Source organism: Geotrypetes seraphini, chromosome 5 (genome assembly GCF_902459505.1).
Source record: "Geotrypetes seraphini chromosome 5, aGeoSer1.1, whole genome shotgun sequence".
In the NCBI taxonomy this organism is placed as follows: domain Eukaryota; kingdom Metazoa; phylum Chordata; class Amphibia; order Gymnophiona; family Dermophiidae; genus Geotrypetes; species Geotrypetes seraphini.
In genome coordinates this window covers 80,373,620-80,399,475 of record NC_047088.1, presented here as the reverse complement: position 1 = coordinate 80,399,475, position 25,856 = coordinate 80,373,620, and the positions used below count along the sequence as shown (strand labels likewise).

Below are 25,856 nucleotides of genomic sequence, written 5' to 3'. Positions count from 1 at the left end.
CCAGGATCCTTAGGGGGGTGGGTTTATATGTTTTGTTTTGTTTTTTTATATATATATGGATTGGGTTTTCATCACGTTCTTTTCTATCTTTCCTTCATTATGTCTCTATACAGTGGCATAGCTGGATTGAATGAGCCTAAATTTGATTTTTAAAATGATTTGACTGGGCAGGGTGGCTGAATTCCTCTCTGACCATGGCAGGAGCATGCCCTGTCTTTTACCCTAATAGGTTGCTGCAAAGCTTGGCCTATGCTGGGATGCAGAGAAGTTGATGGTATCTTGGAAAGTGAAATACCTGTCCAGGCAGCACCGGGGCAGTCCTGAAGTTATGCAAGCACCAGCAGCATTCGATGATGGTGCCTGCATAAGCAGTCATATTTGCCCAGTTAGCTATGCAGATCCAACACTGAATATCGGCCATACTTGTATTGCTGCTGATCTGAATGTTTAGCGATTGTGCCCAGGTGTGGCCCAGCATTGCATACCTGGGTCTAAATTAGCAAGTAGCTGGCTGATTATTGACTAGAATATTTTTAATGTGCATAAATTCACACATAAAAAAAGAAACACATGTATTTTCAATTAAAGTTTAAGATACAAAAACTGTAAAAAGGAGAAGCTGAAAATCTTTAAGAGGTAAATATCAATGATATGTCAGCATAGATCGAACAAATATGAGTTATGGTTACTTTTAAAGATACGCATCAATGGCAGACCAGATCTCACCTTTACAAAGGGTTTTTCCAGTTTATCTTCTAATGACATTCCAGACTTGAAGACTTGCAAGACGGAGTGCCACCAGAGAATGTATATTCAAAAGCTCATTATCTTTCCAGTTTGAAAGCACATAAGAATAGCCTTACTGGGTCAAACCAATGGTCCATCAAGCCCAGTAGCCAGTTCTCACAGTGGCCAATCCAGGTCCCTTAGCACCTGGCCAAAACCCAAAGAGTAGCTTCCATGCTACTGATCCAGGGCAAGTAGAGGCTTCCCCCATGTCTTAATTTCTATTAAAATAAATATAGAGCCTGATATTTAGCCAGTGGTAGTCAGTGTCTGGGCACCAGCATTGAATATCTGGGCATATGTGGCTGGATAAAACAAAGCTGGTTAAGTGTGATATTCAGTACTTAACCTGCTATGATAAACCACAGGAAGCTAGGACTGTGCTTTATGCAGTCCTATTTATGTGGTTATCCTACCTAGTTAAATGCCTATTTTGCACCTGGAACACCACAAGGTAGCTGTTTTTGACTCAATGCGCTCAGTTAGTCCCGGACAAACAAAAAACAGCCAGGAGCCATTTCTGGATGTTTAAATCATTTTGAATATTGATCCCATATGTTTTTCATCCCTTTTAGCATGTTAGTGTATCCACTGTAAATTTTTTTGTTTTCAAATTCTACTTAGCCAGCCACCAACTTTAGGAGATTTGGGCTTTCCGTGAGGGTGCTACGTTGTAAGAGGGAAAGGGAGTTTAAATTTATTCAGTGCCATCCTTCTGCTTGTCTTACCTCTTGGGTGGTTTGTAATCAGTTTGTTATCCTCTTCCCTGTACTCCAGATCAAAACCATTTTGAGTGGTTTCATCATTAGGGGCTACTTAGGAAAGTGGACCCTCATCATCAAGACTGTCACCTTGGTATTGGCAGTATCATCTGGTCTCAGCTTAGGGAAAGAAGGTCCCTTGTTGCACGTAGCCTGTTGCTGTGGGAACATTCTGTGCCACCTCTTCACCAAATATCGTAAGAATGAGGCCAAACGCAGAGAGGTAAAGCACTACACAAATACATACTTTCTTTCATTCAATTTTCTATACTGTTCTCCCAAGAGAGCCCAGAACAGATTACATGAATTTATTCAGGTACTCAAGCATTTTTCCCTGTCTGACCCAGTGGGCTCATAATCTATCTAATATACTTGGAGCAATGGGGGGGATTAAGTGACTTGCCAAGGATCACAAGGAGCAGCGTGAGTTTGAACCCATAACCCCAGGGTGATGTGTTCATATTCTGGTACTGTGAATGGACTTTGCATGTTGTTCTAGGCAATGGTGCATAAACTGAGTCCTATGGCTCTTCTGCACCACAGATTTTCTTTTCTAAAATAAGTTACTAAAAAAGTGGAATTGGGAAATCATAAGACTGAAAAAAAACCCCAAGCAGTCTGACTGTTTTTAAGAATTTTATTTGCCGATTTACAAAATCCCAATACATTTTTTTTCACTGCAAGATTCTTTCCTTGTTTTATGGAAATCATCTAGACCCTTGAGTATAAGGAAATTATGATGCTTGATTGTATGATACCTTCCTCACAATCTAATTTATATTCACAGGGTAAAATATCATTGCTCTGACATGGCTGTGGGTTTTTTTTTCTACTAGGTTTTATCTGCAGCCGCTGCAGCTGGAGTCTCTGTGGCTTTTGGGGCACCCATTGGTGGAGTTTTGTTTAGCCTTGAAGAGGTAACAGCACAGTTAGTTATTAGACATGTTTTCGTGGGCTTCCTAATTGCCATGTACTCAAAAGCATGATTGTAATGTTCTGTGCAATATATGGTCTATGTAGAAATGTTTAGTGCTAAAATATACTTCCCTGTCAGGGTAGACTTTTGAACAGTGGTTAATTTTATGATTTCTATAGTACTGGCAGAAGTAATACAGCTCTAGACATTACATAAGCTGAAGATGGGCTGCTGATACTAGAGACTTCTCTAAAAGAGTCTTCTGACTTTTAAGGAAGACTAAGGTGCTCATTTTCAAAGCAGATGGATGTCTTAAAATGCCTTAAATGTCCATCTGCTAAAAACTTCCAAATTCTGATTTTGGAAAGCCAAAATTTGGATACTGTAGTTCATGTTTTGGGTGGGACTAGAGAGGGCCCAAAAGTAGAATGTCCAGCAGGGATTTTTTCTTATCTAGACCTGTTTCAGTCACATCTAAGTTACAAAATGTTACCCTGATTGAGTAGCTGACCGCTGGAGAGATTAAGGCATGACCCCTCCTTAATCCCCCTGTAGTTGCTGTCTCCTTCCTTTTCTCCTTAAAGTGAAACTGGAAAGGAAAACCAGGTACTTTGTCAGCTGTAGATATTATGTTCATTTGGAACAAACCAGTAAGTGGTTAGTACAGTGGACTATGAACCAAGGGACCTAGGTAAAAGTCCCGTTTCAACTCTTTTTTTTAAATAATTCTGAGCCTTCCAGAATCAAGAATAAAAGGATCAGAGCCTTGCTAAAACAAGTTAAAAATCAAGCAGCAGCATCAGCAGAGCGAGGTCTGATGAATTTTGTAGTCTCGGCTCACATAATCACCTTCAAAGGCTCTGAACCGACACGTTCTTTGAAACCTCTGCAATAACTTGATGCTGCATGACTGTTGTGTGGCTAGTGAAGTGGTTCATGCACTACATTCAATCTCAGTAATTCAGTAGCGTCACATCATTCTGAGTGCAGACACATTGCAAGATCAGAAGACGTCTGTCTTATAAGACTCCAATTCATTAAGACTCCTGATGCAGGCCATTCAGGCAGAAACACATACGTGTCGAGTCTATATGCGAATCAATAAAAGTTATAGAACACAGAGGTCATCTTCGCTGTTTTTTTTAAATATTTCTCCGGTGTGAGAAGGTGTTTTCTACTGTGTCTGTTTTCCTGTAGCTATACCAGCCATAACTTTTCAGCAAGGGCATGCATAACTTAACAGTATTCTTTAAGGGCTCCTTTTACAAAGGTGCGCTAGCGTTACGCACCAGATTAGCGCGCGCTAGCCGAAAATCTACCGCCTGCTCAAAAGGAGGTGATAGCGGCTAGCGTGCGTGGCAATTTAGCACGCGCTATTCCGCACATTAAGGCCCTAGCGCGGCTTTGTAAAAGGAGCCCTGAGAGGCAACATTGTCCATTTTCATCCCTGTGCTGCACCTTTTTGTATTTACGTGCTTTGTTGCTTGTTGCCATTGATACACAAACTTACCCACAAAAGTGACAGTATTCTGTTTGTTTATGCACTCGAGTGGCATGTACATAGGGGCATCCTGATACAGAATTGCTCTTCACCTATGCTACAGTATTTTTCATGGTCATAGTGTGATTATTCTGCCCTGACTAGCCACTGTGTTCTAGAACCTACAGATCCATATAAATATATTTTATCCCATATGTAAAGTTTGCTCCTTGAATGTCTGTTGATGTCATCTTTTCTTTCTTCCTTTAAGGTGAGTTATTATTTTCCTCTTAAGACACTTTGGAGATCTTTTTTTGCTGCTCTGGTTGCTGCTTTCACCTTGCGTTCTATTAATCCCTTTGGAAACAGCCGCTTGGTTCTCTTCTATGTGGAATTTCATGCACCCTGGCACCTACTTGAGCTGGTGCCATTCATCCTTTTAGGAATATTTGGTGGCTTATGGGGTGCCTTCTTCATTCGTGCCAACATTGCCTGGTGCAGGAAACGTAAGACTACTAAACTGGGCAAGTACCCAGTGCTTGAAGTTTTGTTGGTGACTGCCATTACAGCCATACTGGCATTTCCTAATGACTATACCCGCATCAGCACCGGTGAGCTCATCTCTGAGCTGTTCAATGACTGTGGGCTGCTGGACTCATCCAAGCTCTGTGATTATGTGAATGTCTTTAACAGCACCAAGGGTGACGTCTTGCCTGACAGACCAGCTGGCAAGGGAGTCTACATAGCCATGTGGCAGCTGGCCCTGGCCCTGATCCTGAAGCTGGTTATCACCGTGTTCACATTCGGTATGAAGGTGAGATGTGGAGGAGGGTCGTTTAGGTGGGAGGTTGGATCTTTACAGTTGAAATTGGAAGAGTTGGTATGGAAGAGTTTAATGGTAGAGTTGGTATGGCTAGAAATGCCCTATTCTGTGCACTCAAATCGAAAAGCTTTTATTTTCTATTCACCTAGATTTCTGAAGGGATTCTGACCTTATAAGATTACTACATCTTATGTCTGTCACAAGAGCCTAAAAATTGCTATACAGTGCCCCCCCCCCCCCCCCGTGAATTCGTGGTCCCGGTCATTCGCGGTATTTTCTGACCGCGAAGGGGAGGCAGGAGAGGGCAGCTGGAGAGGCAGGAGAGGTTAGCCGGAACGCTGGCGAGTGAAGGAAATCACTCACTGTACGCTCCGACCACCTCTTCCTGTATTAAAGTTGGGCCTCACCAATCAGGAGCTGCTTTGACATGCAGTTCCTGATTGGTGAGCCCTGACTTTAGTACAGGAAGAGGAGGTCGGAGCATACCGCGAGTGATTTCCTTCACTCGCCGGCGCTCCAGCTGCCCTCTCCTCCCTCTCCAGCTGCCTTCTCCTGCCTCCTCTGCCTAAAAACTGTATTTGCGGTTTTTTGATATTCGCAGGAGGTCCTGGAACGGAACCCCCATGAATATCAGGGGAGTACTGTACTTAGTGTGACCAATGGTGCATCAAATCCAGCATCATATGGGACAGTGGCCAGTATGGGTTATTTGGAAGTCCCACATAGATCTAACAGGGAGATCATTCTCCCTTCCTCACTTCCAAAAGTATGAGATGGCAATTTTCAAGTCTGTCTGGCTGATAACTTTAAATAGGCCTGTCCTTCAGAAAGTTGTCCAAATTATTTTTAAATCCATGTGTGCTATTATCCTTTACTACATCCTTTGGTAACTAATGTCACAGCTTAATTGTGCACTGCTTCTAAAATGTGAGATCTAATATCAGTAAGGGCTCCTTTTACAAAGGTGTGCTAGCGTTTTTAGCGCACGCGACCTGAAAAACTACCACCTGCTCAAGAGGAGGCGGTAGTGGCTAGCACGCGCAGCATTTTAGTGCACGCAATTTTGCGCGTTAAGGCCCTAACGCACCTTTGTAAAAGGAGCCCTAAGTTTTTAATGGAGTGTCCCCTAGCCCTAGTATTTGAAAGGGTAATTAACAGTTCCCTAATGACCTGTTAAATACACTTATGATTTTATAAATCTCTATCCTTTATTCTGTGTTTTCTCTAAACTGCAGAGCTTCAACTTCTTTAGTCATTCTGTACTTTCAGATCTGCACATAGTACTCAAGATCTGTACAGGAGGGATTTGCCTGATGAACAGTTCATACAGGGAGCATAGGGGGAGATAAGTGTGGATAGATAGTAACATAGTAGATGACGGCAGATAAAGACCCGAATGGTCCATCCAGTCTGCCCAACCTGATTCAATTAAAATTTTTTCTTCTTAGCTATTTCTGGGCAAGGATCCAAAGCTGTGCCCGGTCCTGTGCTTGGGTTCCAACTGCCGAAATCTCCGTTAAAACCTACTCCAGCCCATCTACACCCTCCCGGCCATTGAAGCCCTCTCCAGCCCATCCTCCCCCAAACGGTCATATACAGACACAGACCATGCAAGTCTGCCCAGTACTGGCCTTAGTTCAATATTTAATATTATTTTCTGATTCTAGATCCTCTGTGTTCATCCCACGCTTCTTTGAACTCAGTTACCGTTTTCCTCTCCACCACCTCTCTCGGGAGCGCATTCCAGGCATCCACCACCCTCTCCATAAAGTAGAATTTCCTAACATTGCTCTTAAATCTACCACCCCTCAACCTCAAATTATGTCCTCTGGTTTTACCAATTTCCTTTCTCTGGAAAAGATTTTGTTCTATGTTAATACCCTTCAAGTATTTGAACGTCTAAATCATATCTCCCCTGTCCCTCCAGGGTATACATATTCAGGCCTTCCAGTCTCTCCTCATACGTCTTCTTGAACTATTGAGGGCTGCAGAATGAGTCCACTTGTAGGTCAATTAGATGAGTTTGAACTGTATTCAGTAGTGCTGCCCGATTCAGGAAAAAAATTTTGATTCAATTCAGCCTATTGGTTGCTGTGGGTGTTTGAGTACCCCCAATATTGAGCAAACTCCCTTACTATGTCCAACAAAGGTTAATTTGTTTTGAGTTTAGCATCCCCAATCATTTTGAAAAATTGGCTCCTATGGTCGAGATAGTAGAACTGAGCTGGGGCAAGCTCAGTGCAACCTGCAGGAAGAGGATTTTCCAGAACAGAGCGCATTGGGTACAGTCCTGTGCTCATTACAAACCTATCTGCTCTGGTAAGTAGTATAACTCTGCTGAGAATATCCATGCGCTGGTGAACTGGGGAGAGAAAGGGGCAGCCTTTGGTGGATGGGAGATAGACAAAGCTGGTGAGAAGGAAGTGCAAGGTGAGTTGGGTTTTTGATTTTTCGGTTATATGAAATAGTCATACTAGTGAAGCTATTTAGCATAAGAACATAAGAATAGCCTTACTGGGTTAGACCAATACTCCATCTAGCCCAGTATCCCGTCTTCATGGAGGCCAATCCAAGTGACAAGTACCTGACAAAAACCCAAATAGTAGCAGCATTCCGTGCTACCAATCCAGGGTAAGCAGTGGCTTCTCCATTATCTGTCTCAGTAGCAGACTATGGACTTTTCCTCCAGGAACTTGGCCAAACCTTTTTTAAAACCAGCTACATTAACCATTCTTACCACATCATCCAGCAATGCTTTCCAGAGTTTAACTATTCTCTGAGTGAAAAAATATTTCCTCCTATTGGTTTTAAAAGTATTACTCTTTAACGTCATTGAGTGTCCCCTAGTCTTTGTAAATTTTGATGCAGTAAAAAATCGATCTACTTGTACGCATTCTACACCACTTAGGAATGTAGACTTCAATCATATCTCCCCTCAGCTGTCTGAGCCCTAACCTCTTTAGTCTTTCCTCATACGAGAGGAGTTCCATCTCCTTTATCATCTTGGTCGCTCTTCTTTGAACCTTTTCTAGTGCCACTATATCTTTTTTGAGATAAGGAGACCAGAACTGAATGCATTATACTCAAGGTGAAGTCACACCATTAAGTGACACAGGGGCATTATTAAGGATACTTGCTAATATTTGATGCATTATTGTTTGTGAACCGCTGTGAACTTCGAAGAGGTATTGGCTGTACACAAATAAAAATTGTATTGTATTATAACATTCCTAGTCTTATTTAACATCCCTTTATTAATAATTCCTAGCATCTTGTTTGCTTTTTGGCCACCGCCAGACATTGAGCAAAAGGTTTCTGCGTATTGTCTGCAATGACACCCAGATCTTTTTCTTGGGTGCTGACCCCCAAGGTGAATCCTAGCATCTGGTAATTATGATTTGGATTATTCTTCCCAATGTGCATCACTTTGCATTTGTCCACATTAAATTTCATCAGCCATTTGGACACCCAGTCTCCCAATTTCCTAAGATCTTCCTACAGTTTTTCACAGTCCGCATGTGTTTTAACAACTTTGAACAGTTTAGTGCAGTGTCTGTCAAACTTTGTGCCACGGCACAGTGGTGTGCCCCGAAGAAATTCCAGGTGTGCCACGAGAGATTCCAGAATTGTACTTTATTTTTAAAAATTCCCTCCATAAATATACACTAGAATAGATGACATGTACGTCGAGTAAGCAAGAGTCTGTCAATGTTATGAGCGTCTGTGTGCCTAAGGATGCAACTGCCCAGGCAAGCATCATTCTTTGATGTGACTGATCCTTGAAAACTAACGGCAAGTAATTTTAATTTTATTTTTTATGCAGTAGTTATCCTAATTTGAGCACCAAAGCAATTGAGGCTTTGTTACCATTTGTTACCATCTGTTACCATTTGTTACCATCTTATTATCTTTGTGAACTTGGATTTTCAGCTCTGACAGAAATTAAATCGAAAAAAAAGAACGATGTAGATGGTGAATGATGAAATGTGTGTTTGCTTGTTGACTATTGAGCCATGTTTTGCAGTAATTTGCACTCATACACAAGCACATCCATGGCATTGATTAACAATTCTATTCTATCTACTTTACCCCACCCCCCTTTAACTAAACTGCGAAAGCGGTTTTTAGTGCCAACTGGCGCTGAATGTTCTGCGCCGCTCCCGACACTCATAGAGTTCCTATGAGCGTTGGGAGCAGCGCAGAGCATTCAGCGTGCCGGCCTGTGCTAAAAACTGTTTCTGCGGTTTTGTAAAAAGGAGGTTTAGTTTCACCGTTGTTACAATTACCCATACAAAGCTTAAAGAACTTTAAATAAATAACTCTCAAATTTAATTTTTTGTTGGTTTTGCAATTTTATAATTTCAATTATAATGTGCCCCAAAAAACATTTGCTCCATTTAGTGTGCCAGAGCTAAAAAAAAGTTTGAGAGACACTGGTTTAGTGTCAAATTTAATCACCTCACTCGTCATCCCAATTTCCAGATCATTTATAAAGAAGTTAAATAGCACCAGTGTAAGTACAGATCCCTGCAGTACTCCACTATTTACCCTCCTCCACTGAGAAAAATGGCCATTTAACCCTACCCTCTGTTTTCTGTCCGATAACCAATTCTTAATCTACAATTGAACATTGCCTCCTATCCCATGACTCTTTCATTTTCTCAGGAGCCTCTCATGAGGAACTTTGACAAAAGTTTTCTGAAAATCTAGATACACTACATCAACCAGCTCACCTTTATCCACGTTTGTTCACACGTTCAAAGAAATCAAGCAAATTGGTGATACAAGACCTCCCTTGGCTGAACCCATGCTGACTCTTTCTCATTAAATCATGTTGGTCTACATGTTCCACAATTTTCAAGTTTATTGGATATTTGATTAATTGCTTATATCAATTTCTAAGCAATGTACAGAAAATAAAAATATTAAGTTGCATAATCAAAGGGAGACAAAATTATATAAATATGACTTACAAGACAGGAAAGTAGGGAAGAAGGATAAGAAATACAAGTTATGAATAGTTAAGAAGACATATAGAGAGAAGAACATTAGGGAGGGGAAAGACAAAAAACCACAAGGGAAACGGATCCTGGGCTGATATAAAGCTCCTGATCCTAATCTGTTGTCAAATTAATAAACTGGAACTAGTTTTATTCATTGTTTTGCCCGGCACTGATTTTGTTGATTTATATAAAAATAATTGTATTAATTACTGTAAACTGCTTTGGGTTGGGCTTTGTTCAAGGAAGCCCTCACTGGTATATAATTCTTACCTAGCAAGCATGTAGCATAGATTGTTCCATTCAGGATAATTTTTAAAACGATTTTCCATGAGAAAAATCAGTGTGAATTTTACCACAGCTTTGTAACTACCCCTGTAAATGGTGAATTTTCTGAAACTTTATTTGACAACATAATTGAAACATCCAAAACACTAATTGCATTGAACACATTTGTGATACGATTCATTCTATATGTTGTGAAATTTTTCATATACCACTACCACTTTCCTGTCATCCACTGTGGGACTTAGCTGCTTTCTCCCATTTTCACCTGTAGCCTTCTGCTGTTTCTCATACTGGTGACTGCTAAATTTACAGCTGTTCCAAAAGCAACAACGTTTAACTGAAGCTGTCTTAGGCTTTCTTTTCTCTCTCACTGCTGACCCCAACTAACCAACTTGAAGAGTGCAGGGAAACCTGGAAGCTTAGAAAGTGGTCTTTCCCTCCTTTGCCTGACTTTGGGCAGGAAAATCCTTGCAAAGATGACTTTCTTCCCCTTGGCAAATGCTGCAGTTAGTCATCCTTATAGATTGCAGGCATTAATGGCTGTAATATCATCTGTAAATTCTGTCAGTATCTTGCATAGTATCTGTACATTCTGGCTTCAATGTGCTGTGAATCGCAAGTTACAGTAGCAGGTACAGTTATAGTCTTGATTATCTGACCTTTGCTAATGTGACCATCTGGCATGTCTGACATATCCATTTTTCTGGTGTCTGTTTCAGTGGAAGGGCAGCACCTACCTGTTTGGCCTTGCTACTAAGTCCCTACTTTCACTGCAATATTTGAAATGATTTGGCTTTGCTTGCTACTGAGACCCTGATTTCACTGCAGCTCTTAAAACACACACTTTCTGTGTAATTTCACTGTGTTCCATATTATTTGACACTTCAAATATCTGACAGTTGGCTAGTCCCATTTATGTCAGATAATCGAGACTCTACCTTATATTGTAGCAAGACCAATTGGCTATGTTCATATTTCTGCTGTCATTAGTGCTCAGCTTCTTTGCAGAGTCCATATGTTTTGATTTGTGTTCCAGATTATCTCTGGTTGGTCGGGATATGCCTCTTGTGGTCAGAATACCAACCTAATTAAGTTCATACATCTAACTAAGTAAAAAAAACACTACGTAACAGGGATCAAATGAGTGAATATTTAGCTAAATGATTAACATAATAGCTATTTTTTATAATTCAGCACTTTAAGTGAAATGGAACTTCCCGATTCCCAAGTAAAATGTGATTGCTGCAGTGCGGTTGATCTGCTCTCATCTCAAAAACAGACTCCACTGAAGCCAGTGCTATCTTCCTTCAGTTTCTCCGAATGCCCCCTCGTACCTGTTGTCCCCTTCAGTCTGAAGAATCTGTCCCTATCCACCCTCATGATCTTGAAGGTCTCTATCATATCTCCCCTGAGCCTCCTCTTTCCAAGAGAGAAGAACCCCAGCCTATCCAACCTCTCGGCGTATGGGCAGTGTTCCAACTGGTAAAAGGGCTGGAACACTGCCCATACGCCGAGAGGTTGGATAGGCTGGGGCTCTTCTCTCTGGAGAAAAGGAGACTCAGGGGAGATATGATAGAGACCTTCAAGATCATGAGGGGCATAGAGAGGGTGGATAGGGACAGATTCTTCAGACTGAAGGGGACAACAGGTACGAGGGGGCATTCGGAGAAACTGAAGGGAGATAGGTTCAAAACAAATGCAAGGAAGTTTTTTTTCACCTAAAGGGTCGTGGACACTTGGAATGCGCTACCGAAGGAAGTGATCAGGCAGAGTACAGTACAGGGATTGGACGGATTCCTGAGGGATAAAGGGATCGTGGGATACTGAGAGAGGTGCTGGGATGTAATACAAGTATAGAAAGCTAACCAGGTAATAAGTATGGAAACCCAACCAAGTCGTGAATGTGCAAGACCGGAGGGTTAGGACTTCGATGGGAAGATAGGACTTAAATGGGAAACCAAGGTGGCAAGGGGGCCCCTTCTGGTTATTCAGACAGGTCGTGACCTGTTTGGGCCGCCGCGGGAGCGGACTGCTGGGCGGGATGGACCTGTGGTCTGACCCGGCGGAGGCACTGCTTATGTTCTTATCTAGAAAAAGAAGCAATGAGCGACATGCTCAAATTTGCAAGTGAAACAAAATTTTTCAGTGTAGTTAAAACACAATCAGGCAGTGGGAACTACAGGAGGACCAGTCCAGAAGTAGGGAACTGGCAGCTACATGGCAGATAAAGTTTTATTTGGGGTTTTGTTTTTTAAATTTATAAATTTAGTGATTTACAATATCAAAAGATACCAAGGATAAAGGTTACTTACACCAAGTTTTAACAATATTTAAACAACACAAACATTCCTTTTCAAGCCCACAAATACTGGGGAGACATGCAACTTACCAACTAACAAAAATAAAGAAAACAAAAAATGGTTCTTGATTCATGTGAATCATGACCATTCACTTCTATTTGGGAATCTTACATCCACCAATTTCTCAGTAATGAATCATTTAAAACAATAAGGAAAAAAATCATTTCTGTTCTCGGGCTAATAGAAATTATTGCAATTGAATAGGATCCCAAAACACATATTCAATGTCTTGTAATTGGGGTCAAGTGGGTTGACTTTGTAGTGTTCTTTGGGCAGAACTAATTTCTTTCTAAGTGAAGCCTAGACCATCCATTGTTTATGCTTGTGATTTCCTGTTTGTCTGCTGTAGGTGCCATCAGGTCTCTTCATTCCTAGCATGGCAGTTGGGGCCATAGTGGGCAGAATGTTAGGAGTTGCTGTAGAGCAGTTGGCATATTATCATCACGATTGGCCTATCTTCAGTGAATGGTGCAGCTTGGGGGCCGACTGCATCACCCCTGGCCTTTATGCAATGGTTGGAGCAGCAGCATGTCTGGGTAAGTGGCGAATGTCTGCCAGCACAGAACGTCCTGTTCACCTTGACTTTCCTTTTTATGTGCTCCACTGGTTTTTATCTGTAGTGACATTTTTTTTATTTTGTGCTGGTCTATATTTAGGACATCAAAGAAAAATGGGGAGACCCAATGATCCACAGTGAAAACAGTCCACTGATGAAAACAAAAAACTGTGGATACAGATGTTCTGGAGATAATTTATTAAACACTGACATGTAAAACCATGAAAATTCAATTAAAAAAGTACAATGATAAAAAATACTGTGATAAAAATCCAACCAGATCCTACATGGTCCGTGTTTTGGCGAATACACCTTCCTCAGGGGTCCAGTGGTTTGCAACCTCACATATAAAGAATTGGATTGAAAACAGTCTTTTTTTTTTAAGCATGTGAGCAAAGAACACCGCAGACAAACTGAAGTAGCAAAAAAAATGCTTTTTTTTTTTTTTTGCTACTTCAGCTTCTCTGCGATGTTCTTTGCTCACATGTTTAAAAGACAATAGACTGTTTTCAGTCCAATTCTTTATATGTGAGGTTGCAAACCATTGGACCCCTGAGGAAGGCGTATTTGCCAAAACATGGACCGTGTAGAGTCTGATTGGATTTTTATCACAGTATTTTTTATCATTGTACTTTTTTAATTGAATTTTCATGGTTTTATATGTCAGTGTTTAATAAATTATCTCCAGAACATCTGTATCCACAGTTTTTGGTTTTGTTTTCATCGCTATATTTAACTAAATTCAGATAAAACATTATTTGTTCTCTGGCTATTGACTATGTGATTTAGAGAGTAGTCCCACCATTTAGCTGGGAGTGGGGTAGGGGTAGGAGGTGAAAGTGTAGCTGCAGGAAAAGTTTCAGTTGAGTGAGGTACCGAAGTAGATCTGTGTGGAGGTCACAGTATTGACATAGCTCTGCCAATGCACCCTGGCTTTGACCTGTAGCACCTCCTGCTATGTGTAGTCTGAAGACTAAAAAGGTACAAGGTGTTAAAGTTCATTTATTTTTCTTGCATTTCTATATACAGACATGCCTGCCTTATCTTTGCATGTCAGTATTACCTATTTTTCCTTAATATTAAATCAGACTGGCTAAGATTCTTTGGCCAAGAGTACACAGTGGAAAAGTGGAGCAGCAGAATGTTCTAAAGATTTTGTTCTGTTTTGCAGGTGGAGTGACTCGAATGACTGTCTCTCTGGTGGTTGTCATGTTTGAACTCACTGGTGGACTAGAATACATTGTACCTCTCATGGCTGCAGCTATGACCAGCAAGTGGGTGGCAGATGCAATAGGGCGGGAGGGCATTTATGATGCACATATCCGTCTAAATGGCTACCCCTACCTGGAAGCAAAGGAAGAGTTTACCCATAAGACTTTAGCAATGGATGTGATGAGACCAAGGCGGAGCGACCCTGCGCTGACCATCCTGACTCAGGACTGCATGACGGTGGAAGATGTGGAGGCAATCATTAATGAAACCACATATAGTGGTTACCCTGTAGTCGTATCTCGAGAGTCACAGCGACTTGTTGGATTTGTCCAGAGGCGAGATCTCATCATTTCCATTGGTGAGGAATCAAAAATCTTCAGAAACACATGTGGAGGATAATTCTGTAACACGCTACCTAAAGGACTGGTTTTGGTGCTTATTTTAAGCTTATTCTATAAAGAAATCTTGCTTTCTTGATAGACTGCTAATGCAAGGGGCCTAAAACCTGCTTACATTTAAGGCATAATCACTTAATACCAGCCCTAGAGCTAGTGTAATTCATCAACAACCATGTCCAATGCCTTTTTGACAATTTTTTCCATTGATTTTTGTTTATTTCAGTGTGACTTAATTCTTGAAGAGTCGTCTGCACCATTCCACATTATCTTTCTGTATAAAGTGATGGAGAATAAATTTAGGGGTAATTAAGGTAGTCCTCATCTATTGGGGCCATCCATCTTTTGAAATACAGTGGTACCTCGGTTTATGAGTGCACCGGTTTGCGAGTGTTTTGCAAGACAAGCAAAACATTCGCAAAATCGGCGCCTTGGAAACTGAGCGCGCCTCGATTTGCGAGTGCCCCCGCAAACCGGCACCCTCCCCGCCGCCATCGGGCATCCCCCCGCCGCCATCGGGCACCCCTCTGCCGTGATCGGGCACTCCCCCGTCGCAACCTGAAGTCCCCCAGAGCCCTCTTCTTACTTTAATGTAGCACCGGCATGTCGGCCTCCTCTTCTGTGCTGGCCTTGAGCATGTGCGCATACTCAAGGCCTGCGAGTTCACGTTCTCTCTGATCGCGGGTCCTTCGGGGGGAGCAATGCTTGTTCTCGTGGGGGGGAGGAGCAGCGCTGCTGGCCTCGGTGAGGGGTGGGAACGTATCAAAGCGAGTTTCCATTATTTCCTATGGGGAAACTCGCTTTGATAAACGAGCATTTTGGATTACGAGCATGCTCCTGGAACGGATTATGCTCGTAATCCAAGGTACCACTGTACCAAAGTTTTAATCTTCCTGTCGCTGATCATTCTGCAAATGTGTCCAGAAAGTCTCAGCTTTCTCTAAATTATTTTCTGCATTAAAATTTCTTTTGATTGTATCCTCTTCTATAGTACTTCATTTCTTACCTTTCAGAATCTTTCTGTAATATTTCCTCTCAAAGCCAGCATTCTATTTTCAGAGTCCTTTGTGATTACCTATGCAATTGAATGTAAATGCTTCCAGTGTACAGGGCATACAAATTCTCCTGACAAGTGGGTTACTTTCTCCAAACTGCAAATCTTTGCTGAAGGATGTCTACATTTTTTTCATCTTTGCCTCCTTCCCCAGTGGGCTGTACTGCATCCCTTCAGTTTCTCCTTTTGTTAGCGAGTTGAGAAGGTGTCTTTCTGATCTGCTTAGAACATATTTTATTATTTTCAGGTTTTTCTCGGTGCTCAAGCCCTGGGACAGCTCTTCCTAGAAGAAGATGCAGACTCTCTAAGCAGAAGTCAGCAGCTAACAGGGCAACCCTTTTAGGGAACCTGATTAGCTGTCTTGCATTTTCATTTGTGGAGTTTGGGGTCCATTCTCCTGGAAGCTAGGCTTGCCCCTGATTTATCAGGCACTTGAGCACAGACTGTTTGACCCTGTGGAGGTCCAAGAAAGGCTTTAGCAGTTGCCATTGCATTTTCCTCCCCCCTTCGCTGTGTATGTATCCGTGGAAGTCTGAGGTCTCAGTTCACTTGGCAGCCCAAAGATCAGTTGTGGACCTTTTCATATGCTTGTTTGAGGCAGATTCCAGCTGCAGTGTGAACTGAAGCAGACAAAAAGCACCAGTACAGCACAGTGACTACAGGCTATTGGGATAATCAGGGGTTCCCAAAATCAATGTTTAGGTGGATTCTGGGGCATGCTATAGAGTTCTCCTCCTCCAAAAACCCTTACCAGAATTTTTTAAAACTTTGGTGAAGCACTCCCAGGCCATTTTTTTTGTCCCTCTATCTGCCTCAAACCAAGTTTCCAAGTTTCCAAGTTTATTGGTTTTTAATATCCCGACCATCAAACAATTGTCTGGCCGGTTAACAATCAAATTAAGAAAGAATTAATAGTAGTAGAATGTGAAAGGAAATATCTTAAATTAAACATAAATGACAAAGACTTGACATACTGGAATGTGAGGAAATTGTGGGGGAAGGGAAAAAGTTACATTGTATAGAAGAAATGGAGAGAGTGGGGGGGGATGAACATGAGGAGGGGGGAGCGTTAAAGTAATGAATAATGGATACTTGCCTGATGAAAGAAAGAGAGGATTTTTTAGGTTTGGTTAAATGCGTCCCGAAATAAGAATGTCTTTAAATTTGTCTTAAATTTAGCAAGTTGTTGTTCATCACGGAGATGTTGTGGTAGTGAGTTCCATAATGTTGGGGCGGTAATAGCGAAGTTGGTTTTACGAGTATAATAAAAGTCTTTTAGGGACGGTATAAAAAGGAGTTTTTGGTCTGAAGATCTCAATGTGCGAGGGGAACTTTGAGGTATAAGAAGTTTGTCAAGAAAAGTTGGTTGATGTAGAAGTTTGATTTTGAAAGTGAGAAGGATGATTTTGTAAGTAATACGGTAGGAGATAGGAAGCCAATGAGCTTCCTTTAAGAGAGGAGTGACGTGGTCAGATTTACTTTTCTTATAGATAAGTTTTATAGCGGTATTTTGTATTAGTTGGAGGCGTCGTAGTTCTTTTTGAGAGAGGCCATTAAGAAGAGAATTGCAGTAATCTAGGTGAGAAATTACCAGAGAATGGGTCAAGATGGTGATAGAGTCAGTGTTCAGAATGGAAGTTAAAGATCTAATGATGCGGAGTTTAAAAAAGCAGACTTTTACTACAGAGCTGATATGATCATGGAAGGTGAGATTGCTATCGATAATGACGCCGAGTAATTTAATTTTAGTTTCCATTTGTAATGGAGTGGATTTGATAGAAATAGTTCCGAGTAATGATTCTGATTTTTTGATGGGAAGTAGAAGCACGCGGGATTTATTTATGTTGAGTGCAAGTTTGTTTGAGTATAGCCAATCATGTATGTTATCCAGTTTATTATTTATGTCTTTTATATCTGAAATATTAGTAGTGTTGATAGGATGGAGGAGTTGAATATCGTCAGCGTAGGCGAAAATTGTAAATCCGATGGATTGGGCTAGTGTAAGGAGGGGAGAGAGAAATACATTGAATAATAATGGAGATAGAATTGAACCTTGTGGTATTCCGAAAGTTTGTAATTTGGCTGAGGAAATTTCATTTTTTACGCAGACTTTGGAGCTGCGTTCCTGAAAATAAGATATGAACCAAGAGAGTGCAGAGTCAGTAATGCGGCAGTCTTTTAATCTGGAAATGAGGAGAGAATGGTCAATAGTGTCGAAGGCAGCAGAAAGGTCTAGAGAGATTAGAATAACAGATTTTTGGTGCTCATGGTAATATTGAATGGTTGAAGTGAGACCTAGTAAAGATAGTTCTGTAGAATGTGAGGAGCGAAAACCTGTTTGGCAAGGATGTAATGCGTGGGTTTTTTTAAGAAATTCGGTTAATTGTGAGTGGATGATTTTTTCAGTAATTTTGGAAAGTAAAGGAAGATTTGCAATGGGGCGATAGTTTTTGGGGAGGGAAGGATCTAAGTTATATTGTTTGAGTTTAGGGAATACTAGTGATGTTTTCCAAGTGGTGGGTACTAAGCTTTCTGAAATTGATTTGGAGATCATTGCCCAGATAAAAGGGCCGAAGAACGAATAGAATTTTTTAAGTAAGAACGGGGGAATGTTCTCTAGGAGGTTATTAGGAGAATTTAGAGATTGTAATATGAGAAAAAGTTGTGCTAGAGAAGGCATTTTAAAGGTAGTACAAGAACTAAAAGAGAGTTGAGTAGATGTATTGGGGGTTAGAGTGGAAGGGGCGGGTATGGGTGGTCCAAGAAGGGATCTGATATCTTTAATTTTTGAATCAAAAAACAGAGATAGTTCAACTGCGGAGGGTGAGGTTAAACTTTGAGAGTTTTGTTTTTTTCTGGAATATTTAGAGAGTGAATGAGCGATATTACATTACATTACATTACATTAGTGATTTTTATTCCGCTTGTACCTTGCGGTTCAAAGCGGATTACATAAGAAGAGAACTGGACATTTCCAGGATGGTACATGACAATAGAGAATACAGTTTGAGGATATTGAATAGAGTAGAGGAATTGCGAGTAGAGGAAATAAGTTTCGAATAATATTCTTTTTTTGTCAATTGAATGATTGTTTTGTAATGGATAGCTTTTTCTTTGAATAGAACGAGGTGGGTGTTAAGGCGTGTTTTGCGCCATTTGTTTTCAGACGAACGAAGTTGTCGGCGGAGAAGAACTAGTTTGTCATTATACCACGGTTGTTGTCTCTTTGAAGATTGGATAGAGGTAGGTTTTTTTATTTTTTGTTCTGATTTGGGTGCCAGAGAATCTAATAATGATTTAGTGGATGTTTCCCATAAAGAAGTTTGTTCGTTTGTAGAAAGAGAAGAAAAGTCTTCAAGATTTAGATTAAAGGAGGTCTGAATTGCTGAAAGGGTTATGTTATCAAGATTGCGAGAGGTCTGAGTATTTTTTAGTTGTTGTGTGTGACTAGTGTGGACTTGAGGGTCAAGTCGCCAGGTTATAAGAGTGTGGTCTGACCATGGAATTGGATGGTATTGGAAATTGTGGAAGAGATGGTTAATAGAGGTAGAACAGAAAATCATGTCGAGGATATTGCCGGCGGAGTGAGTAGGCATAGAAATAAGAGGGGATAGAGATAGATCTGAAGTCAGAGTGAGGAGTTCGGAAGTAATGTGATGATTAGGAGAGTTAAAATGGATATTAAAATCTCCAAGAATAATAGAATCAGAATAAGTAATAGTGAAATCAGATATAATAGTGGTGAGGGTTGAAAGTGAGGTTATAGATACCGGCGGGGGAAGGTAGACAAGGAGAAAGTTAAGAGGAAAAGAGTATTTTAAAGTGAAGTGGAGAGTTTCAATCGGAGGAATAGAGAATGAATTAGAGATATTTGATTGTAGAGGGATGAAGGAATGATAGATAATAGCTATGCCGCCTCCTCTTTTGTTTAGGCGAGGTTGAGAAAAAGCTTTGTAGTTTGGAGGACAGGCTTGGGTAATATATGCTTCTTCTCCCTGAGTTAACCAGATTTCCGTGATACATATGATTTGAAGATTATATTGGGTAATGAGATCGTGAACTAAATGAAATTTGTTTTTTATGGAGCGTACGTTTAGTAAACCTATATTAAGTTTAAGATGGGGGTTTGGTGGATCGAGAGAGAAGGAGGGTATGTAGGTATAGTGATATAATGTCTAGACTGTGTTGCATTTTGGGTGAGGATGGATGAGTGTTTGGGAGGACGGCGGCCCCATATGGTGGGGATAGAAGACATTGTATTTGTATTGGTGTGTATAGGAGGTAAAAGATTCAAAGTAGGAAAGGAAAGGATTAGGAAAGAGAAGATTGAGACGTAATATATAAAAAGTAGGAGTCTGTGTGGAGAGAGAAAATTGGAGAACGTTTTAGTGAAGGAGGTATTAGAAAGAATAGAGGTAGAGAAGTGAAGTAGCTGCATGAAGGAGCGCATAAAGGAGCAGGATCTGCTCCTTAGGTGCGCTCCCTCAATTTAGCTTAAAATTGAGTGTAATGGACTCCTCAGACCTTTCTACCCCTGTATTATGCCAGACTTGTGCTGGATGGCCAGCTGAGGGGTGTACATGTGCCACGTGCACATGTGAACGGGGGGGAGCCATGAGTTTAGTCCCCTCTGGTACCTCTAGGGCTGGGGAATCACAGGTGGCTCATTTGTTCATGGAGAAAATCACTTCCAGAGCCCTTAGATGGTGACTTGGCAAAACACAGAGGCATGGATGCCGTGGAGCCCGAGATGAGACATGGTGAGTCCCTGAAAGGGTCCTGTGGACTTCCTGCTCAGGGCTTTACCCCAGATGTTGCGAGTCTTATGTGGAAAGCTTACTTATGTTGTTGGGGTCCTCCTGCGCTGTCAGGGTGTGTGCCAGTGTCTGCACACTGGGGTTTGTCCTCACAAAGTGTACTCCCCCTCCCCCACCCAAAGTAGGACTGGGGATACTGGGGGTTAGAGTTCATGCTTTTACTGCCACAGAGTGAATCTTCACATAGGAGATTCGGGGTCTCAGGCAGAGGCTGGTGGTCAAGGGGCAGTAGTAGCCCTTGACCAGGGGAGGACCTGACAGTACATTGCTTTATCAAGCCAACAGCTTCGCTTAAGATTATTTCTGAATCTCTGCAAGAATTAATCCTTGAATCTCCGAAGACCTCAGCAGCACTGTGCTCTATTATGAGCAGCTCTGAGACTCAGACCACGTTTTCCCCCTAGCATCTTAACATTACTATGTTAGTCATGGAGCATTGAGAGACCCCTGAGAGTTGCTAGGACTATGTCAAACCTGTACCTTATGGCTCCTGAATTTCAGCAGCTGTTTGTTCAGCCTAAAGTGGATTCATTGGTAGCTCAAGTTACCAAGCATATTTCCCTACCTAGTGAGAGAGGAGTAATTTTAAAGCAGGGTTGTCCCAAAGTCGGTCCTTGAAGACCGCAATCCAATCGGGTTTTCAGGATTTTACCAATGAATTTGCATGAAGTCTATTTGCATGCACTGCTTCCATTGTATGCAAATAGATCTTATGCATATTCATTTGAGAAATCCTGAAAACTTGACCTGACAATGGCTGAGGTTGGATACCCCTGTTTTAAAGGATGCACAGGATTCCAGGGTAGATGTTGTCCTTAAAAGGCAATTTGAGACCCTGGCTTTGGGGATTAAGGCAGATTCTTGCCAAGCCAGTTCCTACAGCTTGACACTTTCTAGAGGTGCTGGGGGGTCAATGGTAGTGTTTTGTGGGTGAAAGCTCATCCACGCCCCCTCTCTATAGGACTCTCTTCTGTCACAGTGGTCTCTGCAAATGCATCCTTTTCAGTTGCAGCTCCCTTGGACCAGGGCTGTGAGGCTCATCCTCTGCACCTGGCTGCTTGAATGCACCCTTTTCGAAGGGCATGCTTCTTCAGATCTCAGAATGGGTGACTCTCTCGACCGATGTCAGGCTTTGGCTGGGGAGCTTATTGCGGGGATCACTCGGTTCAGGGTCAGTGGACTCTCCATCAAAAGAAGTGGTCCATAAATCATCTGGAGCTCAGAGCCATTTGTCTAGTACTGCAGGCTCTGGGAAACGTCCTGAAGAGAAAAGCTGTAATAATGTTCTCCGACAACACCACAGTAATGGCAGGGGGACACAAGGAGCTCCCTCTTGCATCTGGAAGCTCGGATGCTCTTTCGGTGGGCGGAAGTCCATCATCAGGCTCTTTCCACAGCCCATGTGGCCAGAGTGGAAAACGTTCAGGCTGACTTTCTAGGTCGACAGTTCCTGGACCTGGGAGAATAGTCACTCTCGTGCAAGGTATTCAATCTGATTTTTCAGTGTTGGGGCAGACCAGTGATGGAGTTAATGGCTTCAGCCAAGAACATGAAGACTATATGTTTCAGTCGAAGAGCAGAACCGGGAAACTCAGGTTTAGACACATTGGTCCAGCACCGGCCACCAGTCAGTTTCATTTGTATCTTCCTTCCTTGGCCCATTGTGGGCAGGGTTATCCACCGGTTTGCATCTCATCTGGGCCTTGTTATCTTAGAGGCTCTGGATTGGCCTCGCCGACCTTGATATGTGGACCTGGCATGTCCTCAGCAAGATGAAAGTCTCGGGCTACCTCTTCATCGCAGTCTTCTCAGTCAGGGACCAGTCTCCATGGAATGGACAGTGCTTTAGTCTTACGGCATGGCTCTTGAGCACTTGGAGCTAGTTTGTAAGGGAAATTTTGACAAGGGTAATTGCCACAATACTTCGGGCTAAAAAAACCATGGTGGCCAATGTGAAGGCCTGGTGGACTTTTCAGTGGTATGCTAACAATTAGGTTGAGCCGCGTCAGACTCCCATTTCAGTCATTCTGGCTTTCCTTCAGGCCGGGCTGGAGAAAGGACTGAATGTAGCTTCTCATAGGTAACAGTGCACTTGGCAGTGACTGTACTAGGTTTCGTGGATATAAGAATGTATGCCTGCAGTCCTTGGAGAACACCTGCTACAGGTAACTATCTTTATATGCGTGCATCAGTATACATGAATAAAAATGTGGATTCTGCCGAACCACTCTAGCTGAAATTATTCATTTTACTTTTCCTTTCATATAGCAGGAATCAGAAAGTAGTGGTAGTACTCCAGTTAGGCTGATTTCTGTTTTAGCATGTGTGTATTGTTCCAGTTCATAAGGGTTTGTATTTGTATTTATTTATTTATGCCCCGTCTTTCCCAAGGCAGGTCATAATAGAGTACATACACAAACAGGGTGTTATTCACTTTTTTGGTTGACCTGCCTTATTTGAGGGAAGAAAGGGTAGGCAAGAGGATATTTTCATGTGTGTTTTTTACTCTGGCATAAACAATGATTTCCACCTCTTTCAGACAACTCTCTGAAGAAACAGGATGGCATTGTGAGCACATCTATTATTTATTTTACCGACCACTGTCCTCCACTGCCTCCCACCTCAGCGCCAGCATTGAAACTGCGCCGCATCCTGGATCTCAGTCCCTTCACAGTTACTGATCAAACTCCCATGGAGATTGTGGTGGACATATTCCGCAAGCTAGGACTGCGCCAGTGCCTTGTAACTCACAACGGGTGAGGCCAACACATACCTAGGACAGAGGGAAAGGCTAGAAATGGAATAACTATGATGCTGGCTAAGTTGGGGGGCTGGGAGTGGCAAGAAATGGGGCACACTTAGAACAGTAGATAATATCTTAGTCTTATTATATGCAAATTAAATATTGGTATAAAAAAGCTTAGTGTATTTATTAGTAAAATGCTAGTGGAGGAACCAGAACAATGGCTTAAAATCTGACTCCAGGAAAAGGTCAGGAAGCAATGCATTAAGGATTACAATAAACATGCATTAATTAGATTTATTTATTCATTCATTCATTTATTCATGTATTTAACTTGCTGTCCCAATAATGCTCAGAATGGGTTACACAATAATATACATAATAAATGAGTAAATAAACGATACCAGTGTAATAAACAGATAATCCCCCCCCCCAAAAAAAAAAATTTCTTACACAAAGATAAACCTAATGGTACCATTGTTATCTGAGGAATTATAGTAACCCTCTAAAAACAATCAATGAAAGGAAATAGTTTTAAGGGCTAGAATTCTTCAAAATGTCATTGTCATCAATTGATTTACAAGACATTGGAATTCTATTCCATTGAAGAGTCATAGAACACATTCAACCCTCAGAATAACAGATTTACATGTAATGGGCCCCCAGTGTATGCAGTTATATTTAATGCATATTTGTTGTAGTAATGTTGAAAACTCAAGTAGCTAGGTATGCCTCCCGGAGAGGAGAGAAAAACACTGGCTTAAGGCATTCACGCTTTCAGGTGGATAAATCGTTTGCACAAATATATTTCTAAAGAAGTGTCAAGGGCTAGTTAGCAAGGGCAAATTTTTTAAAAATCAAGACAGAAAGAAGAGTAAATATTATGGAAATTGTGCAGTGTAATAAAATTGAGTGGATTTAATCTTCAGAGAGATCTTCTGGAGGCTTCACTGTTGCTCTGTCTGTCCAGCTTCCTAGACTAAGAATAGAATTGGCTCAGTTTAGAGTAGGACTAGCTAGAATTAAACATATATCCTCCCTTATCCAGACTCCAACTACAGTAATTTCACTCCTGAAAAATAGCTGTATGACTAGAAATAGATAGATTAGACTAGCCCATTGGTTTACTGACCAGGCTGTGTACTGCCATGGAGAGGGTCCCTGGCCCTTCAACACCCCAGATTAGCTTGGGCTAAAGATGTAATGAGTCCATTTTCACAAAGCCGCGGTAGAGGTAAATGCTCCAACGCTCAAAGAAATTCTTTGAGCATTGGAGTATTTACTTTGCCTGCCCATGGTAGAAACCTCTACCGTGGCTTTGTAAAAGCCAGTGATAGTGAATGAAAACAGATAAGACCATGGTCCTATTCAGTCTGCCCAGTAAGGTGATTAGGGTTGTCCCTGCTGGCAGGTAGGACCTTGTAATGTTGTGATAAATGGTCACTTGATCTTTTTCTGCAGTCATCTACTTTGCTGTTTATTTATGGCTAGAGCTCTTAGGAAGAAAACTTAGGATAACAAGAAATGTGCACTGTAGGTCTGCTAACACATTTCTGTCATTTTTTCAGGCGACTACTGGGAATCATTACCAAAAAGGATGTACTAAAGCATATTGCACAGATGGCAAATCAGGACCCCGAGTCTATCCTCTTCAATTGAACTCTGTACAATAGACTTCTTTTTCCCATGCATGTGCATATGGACACAGAATCAGACTGTGAACATGTCTGTTTCTCTAAACAAAGCTTGAGCTTTGGTTTCAAAGACTTCTGTTATGAAGCTGAAGACAAATCATGGTGTTTTATTTTTCAGAGAACTGTTTCTTTTGTACAAAGTAACCAATTGCACTACATAACTGGAAATGAATTATCTCTGTCCAAAATATTTTATTATTAATATTGCTTTTGTGAAGTTGCAATAGAAGGATTTCATGAAGGAGTAAAAAGAAAAAAAAATAATGTGTTTTTTTGGGGGGAGGGGCAGTCAGTTTTTATTTTGAGTTAAGTCTATCTAGAGAATGACACGGTGACAAAATTCATCACCGTTCCCGTGAGAAACCATCTTCATGTCATTCTTTAAGGAGAGAGGGAAGAATCAGAGTATGAATGGCCACAGCCACTGACCCACAAGCTTTGCTCTGAAGAATACTGGTGTAGAAGGACTGAGGTTGAAATAGACACTAGAAAATGACATGTGGTTATCCGTGGGGACGGGAACGGTGATGAATTTTGTCACCGTGTCATTCTCTAGTTAAGTCAAAGACTCCAAAACAAAGAAATACACCTGTATTATTAAATGATTTTCTTGGAGAGTTGTAGGTAAAACTTAGTGAATGATTTTCTCTGAGGACCAGCAGGATGAACTTGTATTCTCACTTATGAGCGATGTCACCAGCTGAGCCCCTACACAGAGATGCTTTCAAGAGGTCTTATTTTCTAAAAGACTTCTGGAAGCATTGTGGGTTCTTGCCCACCATCGTTATGTGGAACTAGGTTAATCTTCACTTGTCTCCCTCACCTTATGGCAAACTTCTTTGCTAAGTCCTTTATTTTTCCTTTCAGACACACACATCTTCCATTAGAGGAGGGTTCTGCTCCACACAACAGACCGAGCTTAAAAATGTACAAATGAAGCAATGAGAGACACCCCTCACCCGCTCATCTAA

The 25,856-nt window shown here is 41.5% G+C and overlaps 1 protein-coding gene across 5 annotated transcripts in view; it reads left to right on the top strand.

Annotated features, from left to right (window-relative positions):
* Positions 1-25,322, top strand: part of CLCN5 (chloride voltage-gated channel 5) — a 92,279-nt gene extending 66,957 nt beyond the window's left edge. For all 5 annotated transcript variants that reach the window (XM_033945442.1, XM_033945441.1, XM_033945445.1 and 2 more), the window contains 7 exons: positions 1,564-1,770; positions 2,384-2,464; positions 4,215-4,757; positions 12,764-12,950; positions 14,142-14,540; positions 22,988-23,204; positions 24,760-25,322. In XM_033945442.1, coding sequence (XP_033801333.1) covers positions 1,564-1,770; positions 2,384-2,464; positions 4,215-4,757; positions 12,764-12,950; positions 14,142-14,540; positions 22,988-23,204; positions 24,760-24,850 — 1,725 coding nt within the window. In that variant the 3' untranslated portion in view covers positions 24,851-25,322. The remainder of the gene's footprint in view (positions 1-1,563; positions 1,771-2,383; positions 2,465-4,214; positions 4,758-12,763; positions 12,951-14,141; positions 14,541-22,987; positions 23,205-24,759) is intronic.
* The last annotated feature ends 534 nt before the right edge of the window (positions 25,323-25,856 follow it).